A 22764-nucleotide genomic window follows, 5' to 3' on the forward strand; every position below is an offset into this window, starting at 1 on the left:
GCCCTCACTGAGCACCAGTAATCCTGGGAGTCTTGGTTGAGAATCCCCGCTCTGGAGCTTAGAGTCCTCTGTTCTTTCGAAAGCCAGAATTCTATTTCAAAATCTGACAGAATTTGAGTGTGTCTTTTAAATAACTTTTTCCTACTAAACGTTGCACAATAAGACAATTATACTAAATATCAGCTGGTTGATTTCAAGGCTTTTGTGCAAGACCAACTTGCCCGCTTAGATCAGACCATGGATTTCCTTTTATATTTTCATCAAACTGCAGAGGCTGAATATTCTGTGCCATACTAAAATCAGAGTCCAGTGGCACCTTTAAGACCAACAAAAATTTATTCAAGGCGTGAGCTTTCGAGGGCAAGCACTCTTCCTCAGACTATGTCACTGTAACTCGTTCTTTGACACTTATCGGGACTGTGCTTTGAAATGCCTGTTGGAGGATGTGTGAATTGCCCCCTTTCCTTCCAAAGCCCTGGTAAAAGTGCTACTGCTGAGGATATTGGAAGGTTCAAAAGAGAACCATCGAATGTCACTTGCTGATATGAACTTGTCGATATGTTAATTGTCTTGGTTTTGGGGTTTGTTTATGGTATGGGAGGTTCTCAATGTGAAAAACATACCTTTTAATTGGTTAGCTGCTTTGCTCATTGGAGAAATGGAATGATTTTAAAATAAAGAAAATCCCTAAATTCTTTCTAGCCATCCATCTGATTACATAATAACTAGCCCTATTGCATTCTTTATTGGATGTCATTTCCTGTCTGACTGAGTTTTTTCAAAGAAATATTTTGGAATCTGCCTTTAGTCTCAGCAAGTAAGTGCTATACAGTAAGTGAATAAAAAATAGAACAATAGAAACATGAATGTTGAAAACAAATCAGAGCTGTGAAAAATTTGCTGTAGGATGTCTTTAACTTCCAAGACCAATTTAATCTCTCCTTCCCTTCCTTCTCTCCATCTCTTTCTCAGGCTGCCCTTGTTTGTTATTTTGTAGATTATTCTCAGAGAATAAATAGAACAAAGTTTGAGTCCAATGGCACCTTTGAGACCAGCAAAGTTTAATTCTGGGTATGTATCTGACGAAGTGTGCATACACATGAAAGCTTATACCCAGAATTAAACATAGTTGGTCTTAAAGGTGCCACAGGAGTCAAATATTGTCATACCGCTTCAAAGCAACAGGACTACACACTTGAATCAGTGAAACTAGAGAGAAGAGCTGTTGTTTTGTACACTGCTTTTTACTATCTGAAGGAGTCTCAAAGTGGCTTACAATCATCTACCCTTCTTCTCCGCACAGCAGTCACCCTGTGAGGGAGGTGAGGCTGAGAGAGCTCTGAAGGTACTGTGACTGGCTCAAGGTCACACAGCTGGCCAGGAGAACATCTCAAGCCTGTGAAAGTTCCTAGTCCCCCCACCAACAGTTTCCACCCAGACATGATAACAAGTGGTGATTCTCCACTGGAAGGCCGGTGGCCATTCTGCTGCTAAGCTAATACTGCCCTTTTTCTCAATGTTTTAGAGCAGAAGACATTTACTGTGGAAGAAGCTGTGGAGACCATCGGCTTTGGAAGGTTCCATATTGCGCTTTTCCTGATCATGGGCAGTACTGGAGTAAGTTTTGACTAGGGGCCATCCTAATCGGATTCTGAAAATAATGATTAGAGTCAGCGTACACCAAATTCACCGTATTACTATGGAAAACATTGAGTTATTCAGGCAAGTGCTAGAGTGTGGTTCAGGTTCAATGCCAGTGCGTCCAGAATCGATGTCATCATGCAATGGTGAAGCTTGTGTCCCTCATTTGGCTAGCAGGTTTCTGTCTGCTGACCACTTGAGCATCAGTGGGCAGCAGTCAAAATTGCCAAAGGTTTGTCCACCATTAATAGGAATCTGGAAAGCCTAACCTGGATACTAAGGATATCTCCAAAAATCTTGAATAGCACTTTAGATACCTGTGTAGTCTAAAAAAATACAGGAAAAGTATTTTGGTGGTATTCATATGGAGCTGGTATACCTGAACACATATAATTACTCATGTGATAGATATTTGAAAGGCTGGTGACTTTTGATTTTTGGCCTTTGTCTCACCTTGTGAAGAACACAGTGACTTTAAAGAACTTTTTAAAGTTTTCATTCCTGCATGTCATGAATGTTTTGACTAGGAATCCTCTGTTGACAACTAAAGCTCTAATTGTCTCACAGTTATGCAATACAATTGGGGGGGGGGATTAGATAAATGTCCTAAGTGAAAATCGACATATGAATGGATGATCTGTATCCAAGGGGAGAGAGAAAACTGTGGACCCAGGAGAAGAGATAGACATTGCCTTTATGCTTTGTACACATGCCTGCAGTCCTTTAAATAAACATTTTGAACTTGCTTCTCTTGACCCCAGTCTTTTAAATGTCAGAACACATGTTCAACCAGGCACCAGCTTGGGGTAGTGGTTAGGAGCACCGGCTTCTAATCTGGAAAGCCGGGTTTGATGCCCTGCTCCTCCCCCACCTGCAGCCAGGTGGGTGACCTTGGGCTCACCATGGCAATGACAGAGCTGTTCTGACTGAGCTATTATCAGGGCTCTCTCAGCCTCACCTTCCTCACAGGGTGTCTGTTGCGGGAAGAGGAAAGAGAAGGCGATTGTAAGCTGTTTTGAGACTCCTTCTGGTAGAGAAAAGCAGCATATAAAAACCAGTTCTTCTTCTTCTTCCTTCTTGATTGCAAAGTTTAAGCAGGAATGGCCCAGATAATGCAGCCTCCCTTTCCCTGGCAGCTGTGCCTCCTCAGAAGGGCTATATGTGAAACTAGAACCCATGTGTTAAAAAATAATCATAATCCCGATTCCTGACCACTGTCTCTTTGAATTTTAAAGTGAAGATCGGGCACCAATTCTGTGTTATCAGAACTGATGCAATGTCCATTGAATGTAGGTGAAATTCAGATGACTTTACTACACTGGTTCATCCGCAACTCTGGTGAGAGGATTTTGTCTCTCAGCAAGTGGAAGGATTGCTTGCTGTGCTAAGTTTGCCGTTGTGCTAACGACATGTGTTCATTCCTGAAGGTGGCAGAGGCCATGGAGATTATGCTTATCGCTGTTGTGGGCCCAGTTATCCGTTGTGAATGGCAGCTGGGAAATTGGCAAGTGGCATTAGTGACAACAGTAAGTAGACTGTTCCTCGCCTGCTTCTATTTGTGCCTCAACACAAATTCTATTCATTGAATGGCCCTTGTGAATTTTTGTCCATTCAGCTTTAAAATGTTTCCCTTTGTATGATTTATATTTTCCCCTGTCTGTTAGTTTGATATCTCCTAAAAGATAATTTATGGCCTAATTCTCCCATTATGGGTGCAACTCTCATGGTTGCTTCTTTGTAATTTCACCAAACCCATTTTGTGTGGTGATTCTTTCATTTTGAACACAAAAGGTGAGAGCCAATATCTACCGAAGCTAGTGGCTTTCGTTCCATTTCTTTCATGTGGTAAATGTCACTTCACTTTACATGCTGCCAAAAACTGGAGTTCATGGCAGTCCCATGGCACTTGGGACCTCGACCTGACTGTGTGGGGTAGGGACCTGCCAAATCAGGAACAACCTCCTAAAAGGAAGAAAAGTGTTAATGCTAAATTTTATTTTACTACACAACTTAAAGTTTGGTAGGTTTTTAATCATTCTAGAAGCAATTTGAGACAGTTGTGTTTCTAATCCACTGGCCAGCATGATGTCATAGCAGACTCTAATCTGGAGAACCAGTTTTGATCTGCATTCCTCCTTCACATGATGCCTGCAGGGTGACCATGGGCTAGTCACAGTTCTCTTAGAACTCTCTCTGCCCCCACCTACCCCACAAGGTGACTGCTGTGGGAAAGAGAAGGATATTGTAAGCTGCTTTGAGACTCCTTAGGGACAGAGTATAAAAATGAACTCTTCTTCATCTTCATCCTGTATAATTCAGTATAGGTCTGTTCCTCAGATAGAGTGGACAGTTCATACTTGTGTTCAAATCCTTTTCAGATGATCTTTTTTGGCTACATGATATCCAGCGTAATCTTTGGAGTTTTAGCTGATCGATATGGCCGCTGGAAAGTAAGTGATGTTGAGGGGAATATATCGGGTTGCCATTTGGTCTTGCTCTTATGCATTTAACAATCACCTTTAGCAAGCCAAGCCTTTCCGGACCTGGAATTAAAGTAAGCTAGAGTTTAGTCTAACTTATAAAATCGAGAACTACTAGGAATTCAGCTTTGTTGTGCCAGCTTGTGTGACTCCTCTGATTGCCTGCTTTTATTTGTCTTTGAGGTAGCTTCAAGTCTAGTGGATAGGGTTGCCAATCTCTAGATGGCACCTGGAGAGTCCCTGTTTTTACAATTGATCTCCAGAGATTCAGATTCAGAATCTCCAGAGAGAAAATGGCTGCTTTGGAGGGTGGAGTCTATAGTGTTATAGCCCAGGGGTAGTCAACCTGTGGTCCTCCAGATGTTCATGGACTACAATTCCCATGAGCCCCTTCCAGCAAATGCTGGAAGCATTTGCTGGAAGGGACTCATGGGAATTGTAGTCCATGAACATCTGGAGGACCACAGGTTGACTACCCCTGTTATAGCCTGCTGAGGTCCATCATCAAGCTCCACCCTCCCCAAGCTATACCCCCAATGGAACTCCAGGGCCTTGAATCCAGGTCTTCTATCTGATCCTTTTAACTGGAAATGCCAGGGATTGAACCTGGGACCTTCTTCATGCAAAACAGAATCTCCATCACTGAGCCACAGGCCCTCTCTCACATATATGGCCCATTGCACTGCTAGGATCATCAAGTTTTTTGTGTGTGTTGTGAAATTTTAGCTTTAAAACTGAGACTAAACTTTGCACTTTAAGTCAATGCTATTCCATTTTATCCCAACAACTTGCACTATTTAACATGTTTAATATTCCTTTCCTTATCCCGGTTCCAGATTTTATTTATGTCTTTCATCTGGGGAGCATATTTCTCTTTGCTGACATCGTTTTCTCCTTCGTATGTCTGGTTTGTTTTCCTCCGGACCATGGTGGGATGTGGCGTATCAGGTCATGCTCAAGGGTAATGTATTGCCAACACTTTCTCGGTCAAAACACCAGGAGATAAAACTCAAGAATGCCAGAGAGGGAGAGGGAGAGCGTAGATCAGCCATATTTCTAGGCATCCTACTTGGTCTTATGTCTTTGGGGTGAGCCAGGATCTACAGTGGAAGCTCAGGTTGTGATAGAGACTCACAGTGCATCCCCCTGGATAAAAGGCTGTCCTCCTTTCAACCCAATAGGGATCTGTCCACCAGTGTCTGCGCCTTCATCACCTCCTAAGATTGCAATATGCACAGTGTGGGGCTGCTGGAAACCATTTGAAAACCTGACCCAGGGCTGATTTCAGACAGAGAGTGCCCAGGGCTCCCTCCTCTTACATGCCTTCTACCATGCCCCCCATGCCTCCCTTCCCAGCCACAGTGCATCTTCCCCCTCAACCCTTACAAGCTCTCTCACCATCCACATTCACTGATGTCTGCACCACACCCCCTTGTCCGTTCTCTGGTCATGCTGGGCAGGGTGTATAGCTTGTCTTCTGACGCACATGAGATACACTCTCAGAATTAAATAACTGCGAAGAGTGGAGACCCTAGATACATATCATAGGAGGTGGTCTCCGAAAAGGATAAAATTTATATATATTGGTTGGAGCCATAATTTACAGATCCCATTTAACCACTCAGCTACACTTTATAAAGAGTGGAATATAGATATTTTATATAGAGTGTATCTGGCCAGCTTAGTTTAGAAGTTCCTTCGTTACCAGTTGCATATAGAGTGTATCATCACAGTTCTGACCACTGAGGAAGACCCAGTAGGGTCAAAACGCATTTGGTCTTATGGGCTGTTAGTTCTGTATAGTTTTTATGAAGTTTTTATTCTGTTTTTAATTGTGCCCCATAATAAATAATCAACAAGTTCTACATTATTTTATTGTACAGCTCAACTTCTGAGTTCCTACCTGTTAAGGTTGGGTTGTGTTCCTTTGGTTTTGGTTTTGGTTTTGCATTGTATGGCAGAGGGCTTCCAAGCAGCGGGCGGTGGGGGAGGGGGGGCTGGTGGGCAGCAGAAGCCCTGGTCCCTGGCAGCTGCCCCTCCTTAGGAAGCGCCGATCCCGGTCCTGACTTGACTGATAGAAACCATGGCTGCTTTCCTTCTCATGACTTTGGCAAGACTTCCTCAGCTGCTATGCTAGTGTGACTAGGATGGTTAAGGGGTTGGAATCCATGCTTACGAGGAGATGATGAGAGAGTTGGGTAGGTGTAGCTTGCAGAAAAAGAGGGCAAGGGGAGCTATGACAGCTCTGTTTGATTACGTTGAAGAGGGGGGCTACTTGCTTACTGTAGCTTTAGAGACAAGGACTAGGAGCAATGGATTCAAATTGTGGGAAAGGAGATTCAATGTAAATATTAGAAACCATTTTCTGATGATGAAGGTTGTTCGGAGCTCTGCCTCAGAGGCTGGTAGAGTCTCTGCTGGAAGTTTTTTAGGAGAAGATAGGATGAGCATCTGTCAGGAATGTGTGATTTTTAAGTCCCTGAGAAGGTAGGGGTTTGGAACCCTTGTAAGGCATATTTCTTATACTCTGTGTTACAAAGACCTTTTGTTTATAATGGGACATATATGGAATGGGAATTTTGTGTTCCCTAGATGCATGCTGGACTTTTTCTGCTCCTTGGTGCACAAAGAAAACTGACTTCTGTAGAGTTTCCAGCTCTGGGTTTGGAAATATCTGTAGACTTGGGGCTGGAATTGAGAGTGGTTCATCATTGGCCATTTTGGGAAGTGGAGTGATGTGTGGCCATATCATGATAAATTATTAACAATATCAAAAATAGATAAAATTTTTAACTCCCACTCATTCAGCAAACCCTTCCAAAGCTATAAAGATACCCCAGTTTCTCATTGAGAAAGCATGGTATATAGGAACCACCAGGGTCTGAAGGAAACAAATGCAGAGGTGTCCATTCATCCACATATTCATCTCTTTTTTTCTGGTGATGAGGTGACAGCAGTCATTCCTATTGGGGGGGGGGGAGTTCATTGCTGCCCTGACAGAGAATGGCAAATGAGGCATAGCTATACCGTTTAAACAATTCTTGCCTGGTCTTCCCCTCTGAGCATGGGGAAGAGGGAGAAAGAGATGATTCCACCTTGTCAGTGACCCTCCCAGATCTGGAGCTGGCCCTGCTCGGTCTTGGTCTAGCTATCCCAAGTGGCAGCTGCATGCACGAATGCACACACTGGGCTTCCTTAGCATATTGGAGAAGTCACGTGAATGGATACTGATGGTTGTTACTGTGTCCTGAGTTTTCTGAAGGCTACGCAGTCAAGGCCAGCCTCTGGATAGTCATGTGAGTCAGCCAGAATTGTGTATAGCAATCGCTTGATGAGCTGAGATGTTGACCACGTCTTTGTCTCCCCCTAAGCTTCCCAACTTTATCCTGCTTTTTTTCCAGGCTTATAATAAAAACTGAATTCCTGCCTACAAAGTATCGGGGCTATATGCTGCCATTGTCACAGGTAAGCCCTTTCTGCTCTTCCAGAATTGCATCTTGAGAAACAGACAGGTCATCCTTTTGCAAGGGTGGCCAACTTATGGCTCTCCAGCTATCCATGGACTACAATTCCCATGGGTCCTTGCCATCTGGAGAACTATTGCCTCCGTGTTCTTTTAATCATTCCTGGGAATCAACCATTTACATGAAGGAGCCCCAGCATGGTACTGGTGAGTAGCATGGAATTTTCAGCCAGTGTGTTGCCCATTGCCCACTGCTTCATCTCACAAAAGCCCTGAAGAAAGGAGCCAATCATGGAATTCCTCCAGCTTATTGGAGCAGGAGGTGCTTTGGGAGAGCCTAGGAAGCATCATTTTTTGGGTCTGCAGGGTATGCCTGCTCAGAAATAACTGCAGCCATCATAGGAAACATAGCTTGGGTTGGCACCTCCCACCACTTTGTTTTTATCACTAAAATAGAGCTTTGAATCCTGAGCCAAGAATTACGGGTATGCTTTTTTTCCTCTCCCTCATTTTAGTGTTAGTTTTTAGTGTGTATTCTGTATTGACTAAAAACTGCTTTGAGGAGTTTGGATAGGAATGCATTAATAAAATAAAAACCCTCAGTGTGCTCCAGACTTGTCCATATATGCAGCCAGAGAAGTGTCCTTATTGGTGGTGATATGTTTTGCAGCATTATATATGTGCGGTGCTATGCGCTGAAGAAATTTATTTCCCAATAATTGGATACACCTTGTGTTATGCTCCACAGATGATTGGCAGCTGACATTCCACCTTCCGTAGCCTAGCTGAAGAACGTGTCGCTTACTTTAACAAAATCTGTAATGACAACCTGTGAGCTGGAAACCGGTGCTGACAGGGAAATCTGTTTTCTTAATAATATTTATGCATCAGCAAAATTCCAGGGAGGAAAGACATGAATGCTGATGTTGCTGAAACAAATAAGAACTGGAGAAAACCCACTGCCTCCTGTTTTAACCTCCAGTTTTCCATTTGACAGGTATTTTGGTTGGTAGGATCCTTGTTAATTATTGGACTGGCGTCAGTGGTCAACCCCACCCTTGGGTGGCGATGGCTGATCAGAATTGCCTCTCTCCCAGGCATCGTTCTCCTTTTAGCATTTAAGGTAAGAAATAGTTACCACTGAATATAAAGTGTACTAGATTTAAAGCCCATTTTGTTTTTTAATAAAATGGACGCTAGACTGACCTTGTGGGCGTCGTCCGTGCCTGTTTCTCAGCTCAGGCGCGGTGGGGCAACGATCCTGAGGCTGCAAGGGCGCTGCAGCGGCGGCAAGAAGGCGGGAGGGCCCTGGGCGGCAACGGCAGCCATCTCCATGCGGCTCCCGGCCATTGGAGCGGCCGGGAGAAGGCGGCGCGGCCCCCCCACCGCGAGCCATGGAGAGGCTTGTGGTGGCACGGCGGCGAGAAGGCGGAAGGGCGGCGGCCGGGCACGGCAGCGATGTTCAGCTGCCTCCCGGCCATTGGAGCGGCCGGGAGAAGGCGGCACGGCCCCCCCACCGCAAGCCATGGAGAGGCTTCTGGCGGCGAGAAGGCGGGAGGGCCCAGCCCAGCGACAGCAGCAATCTTCAGGCGGCTCCCGGCCGTTGGAGCAGCCGGGAGAAGGCGGCGCGGCCACCCCCCCGCAACCCAGCAGCCGGGAGAAGATACAGTTGGGCGGGTGTGTGGCTGGAAAGAAGCAGGGCCGCCGCGTCTGCGATGCGGCAGCCCTGCTCCTTCCCCCGCATCGACTCGGAGGCAATGGCGGCCAAGGAGGCAATGGGGAGGCGCACTTCGCGGGCGTCCCCATTGCCTCCTTGGTCCAGGATTGACACTCGGAGGAGCGAATCAGGAGCCGCTTCGCGGCTCCTGGTTCGCTCCTCCGAGTTTTTATCCCGGACCGAGCCCGCCCTAACTCCTCCCCAACAGCCCTTAGCGTTTTATTTAGTCCGTAGCGCCCGCGGCGCCACGGGCGGTTTAAGGATGTGCAGAGCTATTTTAATATAGACTCCACTGGTCCTAGAACTGGAAGTCTTCTCAAGTTAATGAACTACTTCACCATGAGTCAGATCCCATGCAGACACAAATGATTCCATTTCTCTCCATTGTGGATATTGGGCTGTATGGTCCAATTCCATTCTGCTAACACTAAAGCACTCCCCCATTTGGCTGGGGTTGGGTCTGGACGCTAACAAACGCTCCAGTAATGAAGCCACAGGAAGGGGCTGTTCTGCATGCAGGAGGTTCCTGGTTCAATCCCTAGCATCTCCCATGTTGGACTCAATGTAAGGCAGCTACATCCTTACCATGATTGTGGCACAAATCCACCAGAATTACTTTTGGCTATAGCTGTGATAGCCTGAGTCACACATGATGTTTTTCCATGTTGTACTGTCAAATGGCTCACAAGTACTTTGTGAACCACTCGGCAAGGTACTGTGTACTGATGTGCATTACAACAAAATCCGAGTCCAGTGGCACCTTTAGGACCAACAAAGATTTATTCAAGATGGGAGCATTCGAGTGCAAGCACTCTTCGTCAGACTAAGAACTCCCTATATGACAGTGGGAATATATAGCAAAAATTAATTCTGTTAAATTAGTAAAGTGTGTCACACATCCAAATACAGCCATATGATAATTATTTGCTGAAACAGCCAATCAATGCATGTTACATAAGCCTAAAGTAAAGACCTCAGAAAAGTTGGTGTTTAAGAATCCAGGACAACACTGGAAATGTTGCAGCTAGTCTATCGTTCTAACCCATTTGTGTTTCTAGTTTATCCCTGAATCTGCTCGGTATAATGTTTCCAGTGGAAATGACAAAGCGGCCATTGCAACACTGCAGTGGATTGCCAAGATGAACCATTCTGCTATGCCTGACGGAAAGCTGGTGGAACCTGTTAATGTAAGAATCTGAGTAATATCATTGTATTTGATGCTTGACCCTCAGATTAAATATTCATTCATTCATTCATTCATTCATTCATTCATTCATGCATTCATTCATTCATTCATTCATTTGTATTTGAATTTATTGAGCGCCACTCCTGGCTATGCTGGCTTGAGGTAAAACAATATCATCATAAAACAATAAAACAATATCAAATGATACACTATTAGCAGCACAATCCCATTTGTTCCCTCCCAACCCACAGTCCAGTTCTTGTTCAAACCACCTACTAAAGGTAAAGGTAAAGGTATCCCCTGTGCAAGCACCGAGTCATGTCTGACCCTTGGGGTGACGCCCTCCAGCGTTTTCATGGCAGACTCAATACGGGGTGGTTTGCCAGTGCCTTCCCCAGTCATTACCGTTTACCCCCCAGCAAGCTGGGTACTCATTTTACCGACCTCGGAAGGATGGAAGGCTGAGTCAACCTTGAGCCGGCTGCTGGGATCGAACTCCCAGCCTCATGGACAAAGCTTTCAGATGGCTGTCTTACCACTCTGCGCCACAAGAGGCTCATAAACCACCTACTAGCCTACTATTAATTACTAAGTCACACGATTTAGGGGATGGCAGTTATAATATAGGACTAAAGGTGTATATTATATTTATATGCTGCCCCAAGTACCTTTTGGGGGAGATGGAGCAAGATATAAATTTGATGAATAAAATAAATGAACACACCATTTAAAAATGGCGACATTTCCCCTTCTCTTGTTTGTCCCCATCACCTGCTACTATTTGGGAGCTACAATAAAAGAAGGTTCCAGTTAGTTGTCATGTTTAATTGTCACCAGCAGCTGTTTGATTTCATTAGATTATAGTTCTGAAATTGCTTCCTGTAGAAATACAGGTACTGTAGAAATACAAAAGGTTGCAATGGTGCATTCCTAACCTATTTTTCCCTTTAAACAATTATTTTCAGGAAAAAAGAGGTCGATTCAAAGACTTACTGGATCCCAAATACTTACGGACAACTTTGCAGATATGGATTATATGGTAAATGTGTTTGAGTTGTTCCTTTCAGCTGATGGTGGGTCTGAAATCAATGGAACATGCTGATTGAGTTTGTTCGGATGCATTTTAAAGAGGAAAGCCATTGTTATCACAGGATAGTCAGTTAGAATGGGAGAATCTGATGATTGAATTCATCAGTCTTTCCCCCCATAAAACGACCTGTGCTGTCTCTGTATCGCAGGTCAAAGGCCCAAATGGCGACTGATGACATTCGATGGAAAGTCTATTTCTCTTCCTGTTAACTGGGAAATTACACAGAAGATAATGAAGCTGCACAAATACCCCTTGCGTACCCTCAGATCCATTGGAAAAGCTCTATTGTACAGCACTGAAAGGCAGCCACAGAGTGCCAGAGATTCAGCCAGAGATCTTATTCTATTGTATCGAAGTAATTTAGAACGGTTTAAACACACACACAACACAGCAAATGAGATTGTGTATTGGAAGATAATGGAATGTGTGTTTGTCAAGCAGTGGCAGGCATTGCCTTACTCCCCCCGCCCCCCCCCATCCATTCTATATCTGGCTTTTGTATTGCTCTATCTGCTGCTGATGGAATTACTAGGGGAATTTCGGCACAACAAGCACACAATATTGGCACATAATTCCATTTGCCTACCTGCTCTGAATTGCACATTTGTAAAAACAACCCAAATCCAATCATCAATATATACAAATATTTCAGTTGACAATTGTTAGGCATATTTTATCTAAAATTCACACACATTTTCCCATTTTTGATCTCGCTCCTTATCTTATCTAGCTAGTTGGCTATTGTATAAATACGCGTGCATTTGAATCTTTGGATATTTGGCTTCTGGATAATATGCTCTTCCTTCCTGTAAGGCTTATTGTTGCCAGAGACAGAGGCGAATAGAAGACCTCTCATCTGACTGTTATGCTGTTTTATTTCCTTGGGCACATTTGGATGGTGGATGAAAAGTGACAGAAAAGAGCGGCTCTTTAGATATGTCCCTGATGGGGACATCATCCAGCCAGAACAATTAACTAGTGTCCCTGCCAAACTGTATCAACCCTATTGATGTTTCTTTATAGTGCTTTCACTTTCTGTTGATTATTACCCTATGTTAGTGACTGTAGGGAAGGCTTTCTGATTCTATATAAGTTCATGTTGCTTGCACCAGTACATGTGTGGTCCTTAACAGGGTTAATAGATCCCCTAATGGGGTTAATAGTGGCAATTCAGGTGGGGAAAACGGAATGACAGGAAAACTGAAAGCCCCTTCCCTCTGGATTGAAACCTGGGTAATTGAAAAATATATTTCCAGCAGTGAACTTGGAAATTAGACCTAATGACCTTACTCAAAGGCAAGTCAGAAAAATCAGACATAACATTTTGAAACTCATAATGGCTCTGGAATTTTCTCAAGTTGGATTTCTTTATGAAATTGAAATGTAGCCCAGAGGGGATCCCCTACCTTGGGGACCTGATTGGAACATATTTTCTCTGAGCCAAGCTCCTACACTGGAAATCTGACATTGTGGGAGAAAAAGATACTAAAGCTCAACAAGGTATACAGAACTCAGGGTTTTTGGTGTCCTCGGAAGCAAAATGCAGAACAAATTAGATCTAGAACTTTTTCCTCTTAGGACACTGGCATCTGTACTGTAGTGAGCAACTACTTACAGTGTATTTTCTGTGGGGAGAAAAGCACCTAAGTAGACAATAGACCTCAGATAATCTATGCATTTTTGCCACTGGGTTATCTTAGTACCCCTTTGACGTTTTCCACTCCACTAATACATTAAGGAAACAGGCATCCAGAGAATAGCATGAAGCAATTTGAACAAGAGAACCAAAATCAAAACAAAATTTTATGGGATCTTTTTAAACCTCCAAATATTGGAAATTGGGATGGAAATATGCCCCAAATGCAATATGTCTAATGGATTCCCCCCTTCCCCCAGAGGATGGTTTAAACGTTAAGAACCCCCCCCTTCCCAACCTGCTACTTTAAAAAAGTGGGTGAGTAAAGCTAACTTGCATATTGTAACACTGCAGAAAAGAATCTTTATTGACTAGCATGTGAGCAACTCAGGAGTCCCCAATAAATGCCTGCAAACCATAGAACTTTTGGCTTTAAAGTATGGCCACAGCTTTATTCAGTAAACCATCCAACAAGAGTGTTGGCCAACATGGAAGAATGAGTGAAACTATTCACCGCTCCCCCTTGCCCCTATGGCCTCAGAAAGCCTGTACCAATTCCTAGCTGGGAACTCGAGTTTCCTGGCCATCAGGGGTCCAGGGAAGTCTTCACCTGAGAAACTCCTAGCGAGGCACACACCTCATTCGTTGCATCCCAGGCCACCTGGCCATGATGAGCCCCCGCTTACCCAGCCAGGTTGGCGCTTGCTCGCAACTTGCCACCTCTTAAAGGAGGCCACGCCCCCTACCATGGGGAGTCTAGCACACAAGCCAGACCCCTCCCCAAACCAGGCTCCCTTCCATGTGACCCACCGGCTGTGTCAAAATATGTAACCGAACACATAACGATAATTACACCCTCCAAACCATCCCCGCACCAAGGGCGGGTGGGCAGGAAGCTGTTCCTGGTGTGATCCAGCAAAAGAGGCCTGGCTGATGCATGTGGCACCTCTTATAGCCCGGCCTCGCCCCTCCCTGAACGATGCGATGATGTCATTCAGTGCCTGCCGCTGCAACATGCCCTCCTTCATGCACAGCCTAGTGTGCCTTCTTCCTGGCTGCCTAGCCCTCAGCCATGTCAATTACGCAGCTTAAGGCTATTGTCTTTAAAATGGGGTGCTTTCTTTTAAGTGTCTGTTACCTTGCAGGGAGGGGTCCTGTGGGTCTGGGGTACATCCTCTGAAGATTTCATCCCAAAGGGCAGATAGCACCCAGACAAGTGTTTCCCCACATAAAACCAAAATTAGAACCACCGCCCCTCCCCTGGGATTGGAAGTTACATCATTCCTCTCCATTCTCCCTGCTGCTCTAGTAGTGGGCGGTGGGAATGTGATTATTTTCCATAATGTTGGGATTTTTAAAGTCTTTTAATGGATATTTTAATGGGATTAAGGCTACTGTTACCCGCCACGAGCCTTTTAGGGAGTGGTGGGAAATAAATCCAATCATCATCAATTGGATTACCTGATTTTAATTGTGAAATTTAACAAAACTACTCAATTTTTTAAACGATAATTTATTACAAGCCTGGTGTGAAGAAGGAATGAGGAGGCAATGTGTTTCTGGGTGTGGTATTTCTTTCCCTTCCTGGAATTCCTCTGGGTAATTCTTTGATGACATTGAAAGCCCTTTTCAGATACAGCCATGTATACTGGAAGCCCAGCCATGGGACTACTATGAATGCTCCCAATACACATGATCTTGTTGGTGGGCATTTGCCATAGCTGTACATGTATAGAAACTCCCTGTTCATCTGACACATTATGGATTGTGTGGGCTCCTGTGTCGAGTCTGCATGGTTTTTTTTAACCTCTCCCAGCCCAAATAAATCCCTCCCCTCTGCACTGAATGAGATTTCCATTATGATTTGGGGTGCTTTAAATTTTCCCTCTGCAACATGCATGATTGATCCATGGTGACCCTACCTTTCCCCCTGCAAGTCCTTACACAAGCTCTAATAAGTTTTTGCAAAAATAAAAACAAAACAAAAAACATGGAGCAGTTTCCTTCAACATCCCTGGCAAGCACCAGTCTACTTAATGAGCCCAGAATAGTTCCAGCTCTAGCCCATCCCAAGTTCCTCTGCACTCTTTATTGCCTGTGCTTCTCTGTGCTTTATTCCATCCTCTGATTGGGAGCCCTTTGAGAGGACCTTGTCCTGCACCCGAGACTAGTTCCATTTCTTATGCTGGTTCTTTGGCCTCTTTCGCAGGCTTGGGATCTCTTTTGCTTACTATGGTGTCATCCTGGCTAGTGCAGAGTTACTGGAGAAGAACCTGGTCTGTGCCACAGGAGGAGGAAGAGCTGAAGAGGCAGCCATTGGCAAGGATGCCGAGGAGCTCCATAGCCCTTGCTTATGTCACCTGTTTGCCCCTTCCGATTACCAGGTCATGATCATCAGCACCGTTGGAGAGATTGCATGTAACGTTCCTCCCACCTTTATTGCAATGTGATATAGTCTGAAGGGAAGCGGGAGAGAACTTTGCAAAGGTAAAGTCTGGGAACTCCCTACTGTGCAGGGAGCGCTTTACAGCAACTTTCATCATCCACTGGACTTGGTTCTACATAGCTTTCTGGCAAAACTTGTGACCCAAGAGTACATGGCTCTTAGGTCAAGCTAGAGGGACAATTGTGGTCAAATCTCTTGTCTCATCTGGAAAAGGGAAGGGGGATTGTGTTGAGTCCATAGTGTATGACGGGAAAGGATTCAACTCTCTCCCCTGTCTGTGCCATTATTCCAATTTAAATATCTCTGTCTGTCTTCCCCGGCTACTATTCAAAGAAACTGGAAAAGATGGGCTAGTCAATCACAGACTTCCAGAGTTTCATCTGGGTTGTCTATAGGTAAACAAGTTTAATGATATTGAGTGAGGATTTTGCTACCTCAGAGACCAGCTGAAGTTGCAACAACCAAGATTGGTGTGCTCCAATTCACATGCCGCATGGCTCCCTCGCAAATAAAGCGTGTGGCTTAAGGTTGCATTTGACGGATGCATGGATATTGCTTCTCAGCCCCACATTCCCTCATGAGGTGCATTCCAGAAAATGTCATTGGAGTTCTGCCAGGCTTCCTTTTGCCCACATCTGTATTGCCAGAGGCATGGCAGTGTGAACAGTTCTTGCAAATATGTCAAGAAATTATAGAACATTAGTACCTGTGGATCATACCTTCCTTGGGTCAGTTAACATGGAGTGGTGGCAAAGAGGGTTTAACAGCTAGGATGAGCAACCTGGTTTTTGCAGTCTTGACATGATGGGTTCCCCCCCCCCTCCATTCATTGTTTTTCAGTAAATCCTCTCAACATCCTGGGCATCAATCTGCTGGGAAGGCGATTCAGCCTGGCAATAACTATGGGATGTACAGCGCTGTTCTTCCTTCTCCTCAACATCTGCACTTCTAGGCAAGTATGTCAAGTATTGACATATGAAGACGAAAGCAATATTTTCATCCTGCACTTTGTACACCCCTAGAGCTTGTGATGTTCCCCAGGCATTACCAAGACATTGTGAGAATTGAACACACCATATAATGGTCATTCAAATGTTATTGACAGTTCATCTTTCTTGACTGGCAATGGGGGAGGGGGAGGACTTACCAGCAACAAAACGAGGTCTAGGCCAGCTAAAGGCTTAGTACCAACCCTGCTTAGCCTCCAAGATCTACTGAGATCAGGTATACCAGCTCTAGCACAGCTCAAGTTCCTCTGAAAGAAAGGGGAACTATAAACAGCACAAATACATAAATTTAAAAAGTAAATATTGTCCATGTGTTCATAAGTTGTTCACTTATGTCCCTATGAGAACTGAGATGAACTTGTTGGAGGCTAGGGAAGAGAGCTGACCTTTGCAGGAAGAACACTCCAGCAAGTCAGCCTAACAATTATTAAAAAATGTACTCCCCCAAAGCAAGAAGAAGAAGAGTTGGTTTTTATACCTCACTTTTCACTACCGAAAGGAGACTTAAAGCGGCTTAAAAGTGTCTTCTCTTCCTCCCCCCACAACAGACACCCTATGAGAGCCTTGACAGGACTGCTCTGTGAAAACAGCTCTAATGGGACTGTAACCCAGGGCCACCCAGTTGGCTCCATGTAGAGGAGCGGGGAATCAGACTCAGCTCACCAGATTAAAAGTCACCACTCTTAACCACTACACCAAGCTGGTTCCTGAAAGGGGATTGGCCACCCAAGACTAGTTTCTCAACACCACATGTTGAGATGTGTTTGTCAAGCCCATTATTGTGCAGTACCACAAGGCACAATCCTTGGTTTGTACCACAATGCACAAGGCTGAATTTGTAGTCACAGCACTGGGAAAATAAAATAACCTCCTGCTCATTTTGGGTCATAGATACAGTGAAAGTCCATTTTCACTGCCGTTGGCCAGGTTGAAAAGATAGGGGCCCGACCCCCTAATCACAAAAGCCTCCCTGGGTGCTTTATGTGTTTACGAGGTCAGCTCACCCCCAGTCAATGGTATGTTTGATTACCATATTGCTTGTGACGGAAAGCATGATCTAGAATGCAAAGGGGTAATCAGCTCTACACAAAGAGACCGTTTATGCACTGGGGACTTCAGATTCAGATTCAGAGTACCTTTATTGGCATAAACACTGGGGACCTCACTGCCCCAGCTGCAATGCAGGAGTACAAATCGGGGGCGGATAAGGTGCACCAGGCCAAATGTTCCCTTGTGTGGGTGCAGGAAGAGGTGGGGCCTGCAGCCGGCATGAAACCTCCAGTGCATAAACGGTCAGATGGAGGCAAAATAAGTAGAATCCTAAAGTCTGGAACATACTGTAGCACAAACCCAGAAACACCTCTTACAAGATCAAACACCAAGTTTACATTTTGTCACCTTCACTACCTCGGCTGTTTTTATTGGGATGCAAAAGGGATTAAGCCTCTTCCCCTTTCTACCTCCTGCTGGCATTTACATTATCTGCGGGCTTAGAAACCTGTTTGACAAGGTATCATTTTGTTCTGTTCCCTACTCCCAAAAGTTCCTGCATGTTTAAGAATCCCACAGGTTTCTCCCTTTTGTACATCTGCTGGGAAGTCACAGAGCCAATCATATGTAATGATTTACATTTCTGAAGTTTTCCTGCTCAGAAGGGGGCGGGGAAGGAAATCCCTAGCAGGTGGAGCAGCCCTGAATGCCAGATCAAGCTGTGAGCTGAGCCAACATGGCATCTCGTGTATGAAAGGACAATAATGTGAATGATGAGCAACTTGTATAACTTCAAACAAGATTATTCCAATGTGCCAGTCTCTGCACTGGAAAGGGAGATGGTGCCAGCGCAGGATGTTTGAGGATGCCAATCTGAACAAAGTGTTCCTTTTGATGTGAAACCCTTAATCCTGTTTGATGGCCTGACTGGTTATATAATCTCGCAGGCTTGTTATTGTGAAATGGATGAGGTGTTGCTGTTCTCACAAGAATAGAGGCTCAAGAGCTTACAATTCTTGTATTCAGGTTTGCCGAGCTTGAGCATGTGGGGCGTGCTGTGGCATTCCTGTAAATGCTGGATGTATTCAACACTAAAAAAATAAAAGAGATTTCCATGGGAGGAAAAGTGGGATTCTGTGAATTGCCTAAAATATGCAAATGAGGCGTATAAGCGTCTTTCTGAGCCATTCTGTTGATTGAGAAGAGGGCAAGTGGTTACGTAGGGCAGAGTCCCCAAATATTTTTTTTTTCTGTGAAACTCTTCTTCTTCGGCCTGTTTGCTGGCTTCTTACATTCACAAGCCTGTTTTCATAGTGTTACGGTCAAAAGAGGCTTGATCTGTTCCTTTGTGTGCATCAATTTCTCCATCTTCATTCCCATGAAGAATGACTCTCCAGTGCTCTCAGTGCTCCAAGAACAATAAGCTCCTAGGTTTTTTGAGGAGAGGGGGGAAATTTCTACTTTTTAAAAAAATCTGTATACTTTGGAGGTCCCCTAAATCTAAAGAAATTCCAGTCGTTTCTGTGGAGGGGTTTTAATATTGCCCCAGTGGAATGTGCTATTAGAGGGAACAAGCTGAGTGCCCATGAAGAAGTGTGTGTTTATTTCATTTATACCTCACTTTTTCCCCAATGGGGACTCAGCGGCTTACAACATTCTCCTCTGTGAGATAGCTTAGGCCGAGTGTATAGAACCAGCTCAAAGTTGTTATAACAGGCTTTTCCTAACAACTGCTGGGACCCACACATCCTCCAATGATTCTTGGGAACCAGATTAGTTTTAAACTGTAAACCTTCCCCTCAGTGATTTCTTAAGGTGGCAAGTGAGAAAGCTTTAGGTTGACTGCTCTGAGGTAAGCTTTGTGGTGAGCAAGCAGAATGGGAAGATCACCGAGGCAGGAGTTGTATGTAAATAACAAAGGATATTGTTGGTTTGACAGAACAGAGCAGCAGCACAGGTCTCCAGGTTGTCAAAGGAGAAATTTGACTGAGGCCCAAAGATTTAAGCTAGCTATTACAGCTTCAGAGTGTGCTTTGAACGTTCTTCAGTGCTCGGAACAAACCGGCTTTTACTGACTAGCCACTAGGTTGGATGTTCTCTCTCACAGGATTCCACCCACACCAGCCAGCCCTTTCCCAAGAAGGAGACTAAGTAGTACAAGGTCTGTTCCTCACCAGAGGCAGTATATCAATCGGGTGCTTCTCTACTCTGTCCCACAGGTCCAGCTAAACCACTCTTCCAGGCTACGGGGCAGAGCTACCCTTCTAATTGCCGGCTCTTTCGCTGAGGCAGACCCAAACTATAACTGCCTTCTCCTTGAGGCAGACCTGATCTAAGACTTCTACGGTGCTTCTCTCCACTTTGAGGAGGAGGATGGGAAAGGGACTTGGATGCTGAGGCAGCGTTCTTATAGGCACATCTTGAGTGCCGGTTTTCCCCCTTCAAGGGCAAGGCAGTCCCGTTCATCACAGTTACCCAGCTGGTCTTCCAGATTCTAATCCAACTCTTTACTACTACACCATGCTGGGGGTAAACCTGGAGAAATCTTCCTTCTCAAGGCCACAGGAATAAATCGTTTAAAAAGAGGATTAGCTAGATTAATGGGGGATAAGCTTATCTGTGTCCATGGTAATCGAGAGGAACCTCCACATTCTTAATTTTGCATTAGAGTCTTTTAATTCTTCTTCCTCCATTGATGCCCATTGCATATATACAAACCAATTCGTTGTTTTGCCCTCGTGTTGCAATCTTTGCCAGCTTTTCATTTGCCTTTGTCCATCAACTAGATCTTGCATCTGAAAAAGTTCTATTGTCCCATTTTTTAACCTTCTTTGAATAATTATTTTCAAAGATGAGGTACCAGGGCTTATTCTTTCTTTATATTTAGCCCAAATCTTAATAAAAACAATTTCTCCAAATTTGCTGCTGGTCGTCTTTATAATCAAGGCCCTTCTTAGACGGCCACAGCAGTCTGTATAGCCACACCACTGAGCTTTTTTGATTGAATTTTACAGATCTTCATTGCGGATATCTTATTGAAACTGTGATCCAAGTCAGCACTGCTGTGTAATGTTCCCTTAGCTATTACAATCTTTTCTTGAGAAACCATGCCATTTGCTAAAACTCTCACTTCCTGGGATCGGTATATTTTTTGCATCCATCTGAAAAAGTTATTCTTACACTCCATCTGTTGTAGAACCAGCTTAAGGAAGTCCTAGTAGATATTATCAAAAGCTTTCTCTGTGTCCAAGAAGCAGAAGGCTGCATTTGTTTTTGAGCTTTTCACAAAGTCCTTTGCACTCAAGACTAGTCTTTTATTCTCCTTCATGCAGCAGGGCTGTTCTTATGTTCTCACTCATCTAGTCTAGGTGTCTAGAATATTTTAGTAGCTTAAAACGGCCCTTGTCCCAACCCATTTTGTTCCCTCCCCTGTTAATTGTCCACTGTTTTCAAAATCCCTTGCCTCCTAGCATTTGCTCAGTCCTCATTCAGTTTTTTTGAGGGGGGTGATGGTGGTATTATTTTATTTTGATTCATTTACAACATCCTATGTTTCTGTTTTCTCAGGGAGCACCCAAAGTGTTTAGAAACCCCTATATTGTCATGGATGGCCTCGTTTTGCTCCTGTAATTATTGACAGAAACCACCTGCTTTACTGTTATAGAAAAAAAAAACACATCCCTGAAATTCTTTGGTGCTTTGCGCAATAAAGCAGTGAAAGAATCATAATGCAGTCGTTAATACACAAAAATTCCATGCATCTTTTCTGTTCTTTGTTTTACATTTAGCTCAGGCCTCACTGGTTTTCTCTTCATGTTGCGGGCCTTGGTATCTGCAAATTTCAATACCATCTACATTTATACAGCAGAGGTAAGAATTTCTAAAACCTCATTATTTATAGAAGGAAGCAAGCCATAACTGGTGGGGAGTGGGGAGGTCAGTAGCATACACATGCTGGTTTTATAGCTTTCTGTAATAAATGGAGAGTCCCCTTTATAGGGGGTGGAGTTCATTCATTAGGACTTACCACAGACTAACTAGAGTTACGTTCACAATGAGCCTGAACTAGGTTAATTTTTTGGTTTTGTGCTCTTCTTCCCCCTTCTCAACTGCCAACCGGTTAGGAAGTCTTCAGATTAAATTAAAATTGTTGTGTTACATTAATGAAAGCATCTTAACAAATCGGGGCTTCTTTTTTTTCTGGGAACTGAGATTATACAACTGTAAATTAGGCTCCTGTTTGTTAAAATTCTTATATTTCGACAAAGTGTAATAAAAAGGAACCTGGCAGTCTTTAACCTTGGGGCAAGCATGAGTAGCAGAAGGAGGGATTCTGCAAACCCAATAAATAAGCTAGGCTCATGTTCTTTATGCAGAAACTCCTTATGACAGAATGCAGCTAAACTCATCTATATTACTTCATTTAGCAGAAAGCACTGACATCTCTAAGTTATTTGCATACACAGCAAACTGGATTATGAAGGAGTTCCTAGGAGCTGGATAGAGCTGAATTAATGTCATCATTGACGGCAGCTTGATATGCTATTGTGTTATTTATACAGTTATGCAAAAAAACAAAAACAAAACCCTGTACTGGATAATTACAGAATGACCTACTCATAAATTGTTTTTTGGAGTGATTGTCCTAGAGTTTTCTGACCCTGCTGCTAGCCCCTACTCCCCAACCCCCAATTAGCTGGCTGGTAGGGAACTTACCTGTAGAAATAGGAAGGCCTAGGCCACAATACTTGAATTGCACAGGAAGCGATGTCATCACATCAGCAACTTCTGGGTGATGCTTGGGTGATTTGACAAACAATCTGAGAGCCAGTTTGGTGTAGTGGTTAGGAGTGCGGACTTCTAATCTGGCATGCCGGGTTCGATTTTGCGCTCCCCCACATGCAACCGGCTGGGTGACCTTGGGCTCGCCACGGCACTGATAAAACTGTTCTGACCGAGCAGTGATGTCAGGGCTCTCTCAGCCTCACCCACCCCACAGGGTGTCTGTTGTGGGGAGAGGAATGGGAAGGCGACTGTAAGCCGCTTTGAGCCTCCTTCGGGTAGGGAAAAGCGGCATATAAGAACCAACTCTTCTTCTTCTTCTAAGG

At 44.2% G+C, this 22764-nt stretch overlaps 1 protein-coding gene across 2 annotated transcripts in view; it reads left to right on the plus strand.

Moving 5' to 3' along the window:
• Positions 1–22764, plus strand: part of SVOPL (SVOP like) — a 34040-nt gene that overhangs the window by 7517 nt on the left and 3759 nt on the right. Inside the window, exons 3-13 of one of the 2 annotated variants that reach the window (XM_077339810.1) lie at positions 1526–1617; positions 3069–3167; positions 4020–4091; positions 4958–5082; positions 7523–7586; positions 8582–8707; positions 10360–10488; positions 11453–11526; positions 15423–15631; positions 16500–16615; positions 21445–21526. In XM_077339810.1, the coding sequence (XP_077195925.1) occupies positions 1526–1617; positions 3069–3167; positions 4020–4091; positions 4958–5082; positions 7523–7586; positions 8582–8707; positions 10360–10488; positions 11453–11526; positions 15423–15631; positions 16500–16615; positions 21445–21526 (1188 nt within the window). The remainder of the gene's footprint in view (positions 1–1525; positions 1618–3068; positions 3168–4019; positions 4092–4957; positions 5083–7522; positions 7587–8581; positions 8708–10359; positions 10489–11452; positions 11527–15422; positions 15632–16499; positions 16616–21444; positions 21527–22764) is intronic. The other variant, XM_077339809.1, reaches the window with a different exon arrangement.

Source organism: Paroedura picta, chromosome 5 (assembly GCF_049243985.1).
Source record: "Paroedura picta isolate Pp20150507F chromosome 5, Ppicta_v3.0, whole genome shotgun sequence".
NCBI classification, from domain to species: Eukaryota; Metazoa; Chordata; class Lepidosauria; order Squamata; family Gekkonidae; genus Paroedura; species Paroedura picta.